At 38.3% G+C, this 11,118-nt stretch overlaps 1 protein-coding gene across 1 annotated transcript; it reads left to right on the forward strand.

Annotated features, from left to right (window-relative positions):
• The first annotated feature begins 5,546 nt into the window (after positions 1 to 5,546).
• On the forward strand, positions 5,547 to 10,312 carry LOC105893988 (adhesion G protein-coupled receptor F5-like). Its single transcript, XM_031581348.2, has 7 exons — positions 5,547 to 5,746; positions 5,972 to 6,142; positions 6,300 to 7,658; positions 7,767 to 7,808; positions 8,118 to 8,177; positions 9,758 to 9,821; positions 10,018 to 10,312. The coding sequence occupies exons 2-7, from the start codon at positions 6,137 to 6,139 to the stop codon at positions 10,032 to 10,034; spliced, it is 1,548 nt and encodes a 515-aa protein (XP_031437208.1). The 5' UTR covers positions 5,547 to 5,746; positions 5,972 to 6,136; the 3' UTR covers positions 10,035 to 10,312.
• Positions 10,313 to 11,118: the final 806 nt, after the last annotated feature.

Here is an 11,118-nt window from a genome sequence, read left to right on the forward strand (position 1 = left end):
AATATAATAACTTGGGAGGAAAATATTTGTAGTGAATATGTAAACAAATGTGTAGTAAATGTGTAAACAATTGCATGCCTATTCTAAGGGATACTTCAAGAGAGCCATGGTGAAGGAGAAGAGCGGAGTGAAGTGGGGAAGAATATCCTGGTTTGCTTTGTGTTGGCCGCTTAGGTTTTTTGGTTGTTGTGCTGCTTAGTTTGCCAGGTGTGGGCTTGTCCATGGATGTTGCTATGGTTCCCAGGTGTACCTCTCTCTAGGTAAACCTGAGGGAGAAAAGAAACACACAATAATTAATTTAGCAAACCTTTAAAAAATGCCAATCTGTACTATACCAGAAACACAATGTCACTGAAACTGATGAAGCATATGGTTGACACACAATAACTGGTTTAAACCATTTGCATGTCATGACTTACATGACAACAACCATGATGAAATACTGTGTTAAATTATTACATTTCTAAAGACTTAATTCTATTGTCACATAAACTGCCCACCAACATTTAGCTTTAAGTTGTAGCTCACCATTAACAGTTACGATACGTAAAAAAATTAAATAATAATAATGTTCTTGTATTAGCCTTATTTTTAACAATATTTTCGATTGAAACTTTTGATGCCCCATTAAATTGCACTTTATCGATTCAGCCCACATGTAAACATAATTTAGCCATGCTAACTGGGAAGCTTTATGGACATTCAAGCTGAACAATGGTAGCGTGTGTGAAACAATGAAATTATGGAAAACTGGTTTGAAACGTCAGCCAGACACAAAACCAGACTCTGAACACTTTAGACACCGTAAATTTTAAAATTAAAAGTTAATATAGCTTATGTCACATCAGCCATCTCATATTAACTAGCAAACAAGCTAACACGTACCTTGTATTTCCCGTTGTGCTGTAGATTATTCTCTGAACAGTTTGTATTTGCTGTTGTCTGTAGAACCAGGCTTCAAATGATGCTAGTTCCTAAAAATGCTTTTAATTGCCTGAAATGCTCAAGATCGCTATCAGCAGTGAAATGTGTCAATCGAGGGACAATGAAATTACAGTTAATGTTAACTATATTCGCTGACCATTGACTGATCATCGCTGATCATTGATCGATCCGTATCCAATTTATAAACTAATTGGCTCCACTGTCGCTGGGCTGTGGCAATGTTGAAAAGGTCCTCTGTTTTAAAAATAATTAAATATTTTGTATTAATTTTGCCTCAGGCATGACTACAGCAGCTACGAGCCTGAACCCCACGAGCAGCAGTTTACACCTCTTGACAAATGGGGAGTCGATACGTCAAAACGCGGCACGTTCTATGATGTACTCTAGCAAGTTTTATACTCTAGCACAGGGGTTTTCAAACGGGGGTCCGTGGCCCCCTGGTGGTCCGCGACGGCATTGCAGGGGGTCCGCGACATGAGCCTATGTTGATCAGTTCATCATTGATTTTTTTTATTTTCATAAATTCGTTTTGATATTTCCAGATTACTCCTAAATATCGTGAAAAATATCTAAAATAAGAAAAATATGTCAATCTAAATAGTCTGAATAGCTAAGTCGCATTGCCTGAAATATACTGATGTAGACCCATATTCAGCGAAGAAATTACACTGACTAGTGCTACAGGCGGAATATGTGCGCGGGGGGAAGGGGCGTGGTGGCGGCGGTGGTTAGTTATCTACCCTGATCATTTCACATATTTAAGTGTTATAGGCAGAATATCTGTGCAGGGGGAGGGGGCGTGGCGGCGGTGGTTACAAACACGCATGAGCAGGCACATCAGTGGGCCGCAAATTACTTTCTAGTCAGAATGGTGGTCCCTGGGACAAAACCAGTTGAAAACCCCTGCTCTAGCAAGTTGTATATCCACACTATCAAACAATTGACAGTCAAGCTGTCTTTTTGTTATAATTTCCAAATGATATATTCACACTGTGTTTTAAAAATTCACTATCGCAAAGTACATTTGTACATTTCTTTTTTGTAGGAGCGTCAATATTGAGTTTAATATTGAATGCTACCTTTGATACTCGTTTAACCAATCCAAATAGTGAAAGCTTTATTAAGTTGGCGAGAGACATAGAAACAGCAGTAAGTATAATTCATTAATTAAACACAAAGTAATGTCATGTTGATAGTTTACTGTCAAAAAAGTATTGTAACAAGGCAATATTGTGTTCTTTATTCAGGTTGAAAAGATTTACCAAAATGTAGATGGGTTCCAATCTGTGACTGTAACAGCATTCAGGTAAAAAGTGCGGCTATTATTGAAGATGCCATAAGCATTTATATATACATACGAATTGCTGAATGTGTAGATCTGAAGTTTATTGTTGTCCTTAAGCCACAATAAGGAGATGGTCTATTGACTAGCTTGATCTCATTGTATGAATGACTGGTCAGTCTTTTTAAAGGAACGTAGTTCCTCCCACTCTCTTGTCTGTTCTCCAAGGCCAATTAGAACTAACCCCATTCTCTAACTTTTTACCCAATCCTAACTTCTCTCTCTCTCTGTGTGTGTGTGTGTGTGTTTGGCACCACCCCCATTTCCTGGGATCCTCATGGCAAAGTCAATTAATCTTGTTTACAACCGGGCTGTTCGCCTCTCAGCAGTCAGTCTGTTTGGTATTGTTTGATAGCCATTTTGAGTGAGGCTTTTCATACTTAAGAGTTAATCCATGTTCACTAACTGTAAAAAATATCCCACAATATATAAAAATCATCTTCCCATGACTGGACATCATTATGTTTGATGTTATGAGCGCTTACTATCATGAACCTATCATGGAATCTGACATTCTGTTAACTGGAATGGTAAGTAGTGGGTAACACTTCCACCTTCTATCACTGGCCTAGAATAGTCATGTCATGAAAATGTTCTGACTGGACATTCTCATTGTTCATGGCAAATTATTTATTTTCATTTATTAGTGTGTCTTGACAGTTGTCATAGTGTTAAATGCTGTGGCTAAGCTTAGATTTACTCATGCACTAGCATCGGATTTCCCCATTATTAATGTGGTGATTTGATTAACTTCAGATGCAGTTTAGACCAGTTATTCCCTTTGCCAAAACATTTATATACTCAGACACAGGCCAGTGGCTGCCAATTTCAAATTACCAGCATCAACACTTTACTGCTAGCAAAGAGCTTAGAATGACAGATGTTAGCTATATTCCAAATGATTGCCATAGCTCCTATGTTTCACTGAAGCAAAGTTGTAGAAAGTATGGCTAAGATAGCTCATGAAGTGTCCTCTGCAGTGATACTATGTTAAAACAACTATTTTCTCTTTCATGGCTTCTGTAATAATTGACCAGTGATCAACCAGGACATTTGTAAAGAATTGAACATTTTCACTGACAAATTTCATTCAGCTGTTACCAACCCCATTTAGTATGTAGTTCTCACAACATCCTCATTCAGGATGTCAAAGCCAATTTCATGTTATTTGTCCTGTCTGTGAGGTAGGCTATTACATTTGCGAATGTCCCCATAAATCCAATGTATTTTTTGCACCATAACCATTCCTCTTGTTATTCTCTTCTTATACTGTTCTCGTTTGTTCTTAACTGTGTGTTGTGGAGTGTTTTGTCAAACATGTTTTTTTTGGGCTCACCAAGGGCTTCAGAAAAATCTCAACATTGTGTTTTATTACATAGCTTTTTGTGATACATTTTTTTTGCAGGCAAGGTAGTGTAATAGTTGATTTAACCATGTTTCATGGTGGCATCGACTGGGCTCAGATAGAAGGACAAAATGCAGCTCTGACTACAGAACTCCAAAAAGCAGGTTATGCTGTTGCTGAAAACTTTCTTTCTGAAAGTGGTAAGAGTCCATCCAACATAGACTCATGAAATGATTTACATTTAATAAAAAAAAATTCTTCTATTTTTCTATATCAATGAAGTTCAGTTTATTCAGAGGCACTGTCATTTCTCTCCACAAAGTTGAAAAAAAACTTCTCGAAACGGAAGACCCCCACGCTGGAGATGTTGATATGGTATTAAAATGCCCTGATTCAAGTGACACAGTTGGTGAACCAGAATGGAAGTTCAAAGGAAAAACACTCACAAACTCAAACCAATATCAGATTTCATCTAAGACTCTCACCGTCAAAAGAGTTGCCCTTAGTGACCAGGGTAAATCAGATTCATTGAAGTTATACTGAATGTTTTGTTTTCCTCACGTATATATGAGGAGGTGCTGGACTTAACTGGACATCTGTGGTGCTTGTCTGCTTTGTTCTTGCAGGTCTTTACGGGTGCAGATATGATAGAACCTCAAAACCAACTCTTTTTTATCGGAGCACTGTAACAATCAAACCAAATCCTGAGATTCAACCAAATTTTCTTAAAAAATCTGTTAGTTGTGAAGCAGAGGTTCTTGTGAAGTGCTGTGTGGGGAACCCATACAAAGTCAAACTGACAGTTGGAGATGAGACATGTAAGTATAAGTAAATACAGATCTGGTGTTCAATCTGTGTAGAACACCAGCCAAGTTGTGCGATTTAACAATGAAATAGGTGTGACGAGTCTGACATTTTCTCTGCCGGCGGTCTGCATAGTTTATTTACAAATCCCAGTTATGATATGAAATGTTAGCTCATTACACGAGATGTCACAATACAATACAGACGATTCTGCAATACCGTACTCAATATATCACAAATAAATCATACGATATGTCACAATATATAGAAGAAAAGGTTTACTTAGAAAGAACATTTTTTCATCTGTCATGTCAGATAATGCACATTATTTAATAACAGCATGTTATCAGAATATAAACAATGTGAAGTGTGTCCCAGCCAGTAACCGTGAAATTGCTAATTTGGATAGAATGTCTTTTGCGCTGCCAGTTATAATTACAACTGCATCTTTTGCATTAGAGAGTTGGGTTTGAGAGTTTTGATATTTTGTAACAATTTGTTTATTATTCATTGCTGGCTTACATTCTCTTCATTAGTGTATTTTGCAGAACATATTCAAAGCACTTTTGTAAAACAGGCTTTTATTTTTAGAATGTTCGGAAGTCAGCACTTATTCACAAAATATATTAAAACGTTTGTCTTTGTATGGTCATGGATTTTATGTGACAGTTTAACAACTTAAGTGATACTTTTGTTTAATTTTTTTTACAGTTGAAGTTCCCTCAGAGGGGCCTTGTGTTGAAGTTACATATCCCACGAAAACTGAACAGTGTGGCAATACATTGGCATTTTCATGCCAACTTGACACTGAAAAGGACCAATTCAAAAACAGACGAAAAAACATTGAATTGATTGTTGGGGCACGAGATGAAGGTACATTTCCTCATTCGTGTTTTTTATTTATTTATTTATTTGTTTGTTTGTCTATTTGGCTTTGTCAGTTCAGCTCAAAAGGTTTGCTTATCAGCAGCTTAGAGCTGACATTCAAGTTTGCTTCTTAACCACACAGTGCAGTAGATATAATATAATACATTTATTAGTCCAGTATAAATGGTTCTATATGAAGCAGAATTATGTGCCTTTTTCCTAAAAACACACATGTGTGTCCTGAAATGTGAACTTTGATTTCTGCAGAAACAACTTGTGAGGACGACGTGTTTGGAGTTGGAAAAGAAGAAGATATTCTAACAGTTTCCTGTGATGAAGGGAAAGTTGGTCAAAAACAGTATAAGTGCACAAACAGTAAATGGGTTCTTCTGCAGGACAACTGTGTTTTAGAAGACTTCAAAGACCTGGAAGACCAATCAGAGGTAATGCGCTGTTGAACTCTTGAGGATTTTCTAGATCCTTGTGTTATTTTAAGACCAGCCCCTCCAGGATCTTGCGAGGGTTTGTTGTGATTGTTAGTGCCCAAACTGAATTTGCTGTGGGATTTCTCAAATATTGCCTTTAAAATGGTGTTTTTTTGCAAATAATGCATAGATTCCATGACTGTCCATTTCCATTCCATGAATTTGCTGCATTTTCCCCAACAGGGCATAAATGGAGGGGATCTTCCTACATTTGTTGAGCAGCTCAGTAATGCCACACTGCAGAATGATGTTCTAGTTGTTTCTTCACAAGCAACTGTCACATCTATTGTGACCATACTTGACAATATTGCAACAGCTTCCAGTACAATCAAAGTGGACCAGGAGGTGATGGAGGTATGGTGTTTTGAATTGTGAAATAATTTTTTTACTAGAAATTGGCCACAGAAAAGACGTGTTGACAGTGCTTTCTGTTAAACTGATCTGGTTTGGTGGAATTTACCACCAAAAACCTTTTCTAACCCATTCCTTTTTGTCAATTGTATTTTCACAGAATTTCCTTCAAACTGTAAATGTCATTGTGTCCCCAAGCGCGAATAATGTCTGGAATGACTTAAACAGTGATACCAATGAAACTCGTAAAAATGTCAGCTCTAACTTGTTGCTTGCCGTGGAAAAAATGGCAGGTGCACTCGCAGATGAAGACACATATCAGATTATGACAGAAACCCTTTCTTTGAACAAAGCTGTGGTGACTGAAGCCAATAATTTGCTCGTGATAAACTCATCTGAAATTGAAATCCCTGCTACAGAGCTATCTGGGAGGAACACCTCAGTCACGGTCGTTGTATTTTTTTCCCTTAATAATGTTATCCCAGTCAGAACTTTACATGACTCCATAGACAATACCCTAAATGGCAACGTTATTTTGGTCAATACAAGTCAACGCCTTGACAACATCTCTCTGACCTTTGAGAAAAACAGTACTGAATTGGCAAACCCCCTTTGTGTCTTTTGGAACTTTGATCTTTTCAACAAAACTGGTGGATGGGATTCATTCGGGTGTGAGCCGAAGTTCGATGGAAATATCACAGTCACATGCGAGTGCAATCACACAACTTCCTTTTCCATTCTCATGTCACCGTATATTCCACCCGAAGCCGAAGCGGCCCTGAAAGTCATAACGTATGTTGGAGTTGGAATATCAATGGGCAGCTTGGTCATCTGCCTAATAATTGAGATCATTGTTTGGCGTGCCATGACAACGAATGACACAGCCTACATGCGACACGTCTGCATTGTTAACATTGCTCTGTCCCTCTTGATTGCTGACATCTGGTTCATCGTAGGAGCAGCTGTAGCGGATGAAAATGGAGCAGCCGTGGGGCCCTGCACTGCAGCTACTTTTTTTGCCCACTTCTTTTATCTGGCAATGTTCTTCTGGATGCTGATATCTGCCCTACTGCTCTTGTACCGCATTGTGTGGGTCTTCTCGCACATATCCAGGTTAGCCATGATGCTAAATGCCTTCTTTATTGGCTACGGTGGCCCTCTCATTATAGCAGTGGTAACTGTGTCATCGACAGCTGGACGCGATGGCTATATCAACTCAAATAATACGTGCTGGCTAAACTGGACTGAGACTAAGGCTCTGTTGGCCTTTGTGATCCCTGTCTTGGTCATTGTGGTCATCAATTTTTGTGTCATGATCGTGGTCCTGGTCAAAATGCTCAAAAGAGGAGTGGGAGACACTGTACAAAATGATGAAAAACACAACCTAAAGGTCATTGCAAAATGTGTGGCCATATTAACTCCACTGTTTGGCCTTACCTGGGGATTTGGCATTGGCATCTTGATTGCTCCGGATAGTTTTGGACTCCATGTTGTTTTTGCATTCCTTAATTCTTTGCAGGTAAATATTTGGATAACCATAAATTATATTAACTGAATACACTTTTAATATTGTTCTGTATGTTGTATGTGTTGTATACATTCTCTCATGCATATTTCTCTTTAAAAGGGTTTCTTCATTTTGGTGTTTGGGACCCTCTTGGATAGTAAGGTATGTATTGTCACTAAAGTCAGTCAGATCTTCCTCTTGGAATAGAACAGCTCTGTATGTGTCTTTGTTTGTTTGCTTGTTTGTTCAGAAACAAATTAATTCTGAAAGCAAAGGGCCACATAAAACAATATTCAAATAATGAACTAAATCTTTATTGAACACCTACTGTACATCTTTGAATGACAGCTGAACAGTATTAATAAGCAAAGCACACATCCATGAAGTGTCTTCAGTTTTTCTACAGGAAGCTGCACTTGTAAGGCCAAAAATATGCTAAATCATTTACATGTCGTCCTTTTGTATGTCTAGGTTCGAGCTGCTTTGGCCAGAAGACCACTGATCTCAAGCTCTGGATCTGGACAACCAAGAGTAAGCATACTACATATAGCATACAACAAACACAGACCAGTGGCCAATAATGAAGAATGAACAGTGGACAAGGATGATACACAAGACAACAACTTAAATATATATTTTATGATCAATGTGTTATATAGATTTTTCACTTGGCTTTATAAACATAGCCTGGCTCCACCTGCCTATTGCTCACAGCTCAGTTTTCTTTTCGCTGTGATTATATTCTGGAAACTCTGTTTGCAAGAGGGAACAGGGCCATTCTGAGTGGCCTCCAATCAGTGACCAGTGGGGGTGACTAAGTGCGATGATGTTGAAATGTAGCATTTGTCTCTAAATGTAGTTCCAGCCATGGCAGCAGTGCAAGACCTACATGAAACGATACAAACAGTAGTAGCAATGCTAACAAACATAGAAGAATTGAAGCTGGAACAAGAATAATATAAATGTATTCATTTAGGGCAAAGACGTTGTTTATTTACTGCCAACAGGGTTTGCGAAAAGGCAAATATATCAGTTTGAACTGTTAGTAGTGAAGTAGGAAGTAAATTAATCCCACGGTGGTCTATGCAGATTGGTTAAAGGCTGGTCCAGTGGTTTCAAAATGAACCTGAAGTCTACGCCCATTAGGATGCAACGACTGGAAGCAATCCCCAGTGGGGCGTGGCCAGACCCTATCTATTCACAAAGTGAATTTGGGTCTGGTTATAGCAGGCTAATATAAACATAAACATATATACAAATATATAAACATAAAACTCCACTATAACTCACCATTGAGTAAATACTTCTTCAAGTCACAGTGGCATACTGAGTGTTTTCGAAAATAATATTCTGAACCACACCAAAATAAGCAAATAAAAATGAATTGTGGCAATGCTAACAAACATAGAAGATTTGAAGCCAGAGCAACAGTATGTAAATGTTTTTTATTTACTGCCAACAGGGTTTGGGAAAAGGCAAATATATCAGTTCAGAATATCTTCATTGTCATTGCTCAAGTACAACGAAATTGAGGTAGCAGCTCTCAGACTCAGTGCAGTTCAAAAAGTATAAAACAAAAACAATACAAATATAGACTGAACTATACAGATTTACACTATACAAATACTCAGCTTAGATAAAAACAAGTAAAAACACAAGACATATTGGACAACAGAGAGACAAATACACGTCAGGTTTGTGCAGTGTTAAGTGCGATGACAGCTTTTGGCTTTGATGATCCTGAAGCGCCTCCCTGAGGGCAACAGTTCAAATAAGTGGTGTGATGAGTCTCTGAGGATGCTGTGGGCTTTCCTGAGGCAGCGTGTTTTGTAGATGTCCTCAAGAGGTGGAAGAGAGCAGCCAATAACTTTTAATGTTATTGCAAACATCCAATGTTTGCAATGACTGGAAACAATTCACAGTGGAGCGTGGCCAGACCCTATTTATTCACAAAGTGAATAAGCAAATAAAAATGAATTGTGGTAGAGACATGCTTCATTACATTGTGCCCTAAAGGCTCATAATGGAATTGTTCTGTAATGTACCTGTTACTGGAGAAGGTTTTTGGATACGAAATAATGTCTATTTGTTTTACACTCTGTCTATTATAGAACACAAGTGGAGGAGTGTCATCTTCAAATGGTTTGGGCATCTTTCAAAGGATTAGAAGAAGAAGTAAGAGAGCACCTTTTATTGATTTATTTATTATAATAATAATAAGAATCAATTAATGTAATAATAATAATTAGTAGTAGTAGTAGTAGTAGTAGTAGTATCCACAGTTTCTGTTTCTTATTCTGGCGTATAAATATCATCCTGGAAGTTTATAAGAGTGATCATCAATCAGTTTACTTCATTTTTGTTCTTGCAGGGGGCAACAACAACTAATGACAATGAGCCACTCCACCTCTTCAGATTCTTCTGTCAGTTCCTAGCAGTTTAATACCTTAAACTATGGATAGTTACTTGGCAGTTTTTAAAAATGGACAGAATAGATTGAATAATGTCACTTATCTATGGAGCTTAACAAAAAAGTCACACTCGTTTAACTGAGACCTTCATATGCACAATAGTGCATTAGACTTGTGTTCACATAGGTTATACATATACTACAAAGAGATTATTTTAAGAAATCTGTTTATGTTTAATCACCCTTTAATGTTTTAGCATACAGACACTTGCTATTAATAACTTTAGTTGTAGTTATTAATTATCAATCAGAGTTCCAAATTTGTAGTTTGATATATTTTATGAAACTGATATATTACACTGGGACTGATTTGTGGTTGATCTTAACTTTGACCACTGTGGAGGACACAACACTTTGTGTGACGCCCCCCTATGTGTTCAACTTGATTGTTCTAAAACTGATTGTTCCAATCCTTGATTGTGATTGGCTAAATCGCGTTCCATGCCGTTGTAAAATCCAGCATTACCTTTCAAGTTGTCCTCATAACATTCAGAATCAGAATCAGAATCAGAAAGGTTTTTACTGCCAAGTAGGTTTTCACCTACGAGGAATTCTTTGTGGTACAATGGTGCAAACAATAAACATACACAATAAACAATAAACAATACACATATTAGGTTACAGCAGGAGTGTGCAAAAAAGGGATTAGAGTCCGTGTTGGGGGGCGGGGGTCCCGGGCCTTGTTGATGAGGCCAACCGCAGACGGGAAGAAGCTGCTCAGGTGGCGTGAGGTTTTGGTCCTGATGGACCGCAGCCTTCTGCCGGAGGGGAGTGGCACAAGGAGTTTGTGTCCAGGGTGGGAGGGATCAGCCATAATCTTCCCTGCACGCCTCAGGGTCCTGGATGCATACAAATCCTGGAGAGATGGCAAATTGCAGCCAATCACCTTCTCCGCAGAACGAATGACACGCTGCAGTCTGCTTTTGTCTTTGGCAGTGGCAGCAGCGTACCAGATGGTGATGGAGGAGGTGAGGATGGACTCAATGATGGAGGTGTAAAAGT

Source organism: Clupea harengus, chromosome 15 (genome assembly GCF_900700415.2).
Source record: "Clupea harengus chromosome 15, Ch_v2.0.2, whole genome shotgun sequence".
Taxonomy (NCBI): domain Eukaryota; kingdom Metazoa; phylum Chordata; class Actinopteri; order Clupeiformes; family Clupeidae; genus Clupea; species Clupea harengus.

Excerpts from the sequence above, each read along its gene's own strand:
- LOC105893988 (XM_031581348.2), top strand. Across the intron at positions 7,809-8,117 it reads GGACCCTCTTGGATAGTAAG|GTTCGAGCTGCTTTGGCCAG; the intron begins GTATGTATTGTC and ends TTGTATGTCTAG. Across the intron at positions 8,178-9,757 it reads CTGGATCTGGACAACCAAGA|AACACAAGTGGAGGAGTGTC; the intron begins GTAAGCATACTA and ends TGTCTATTATAG.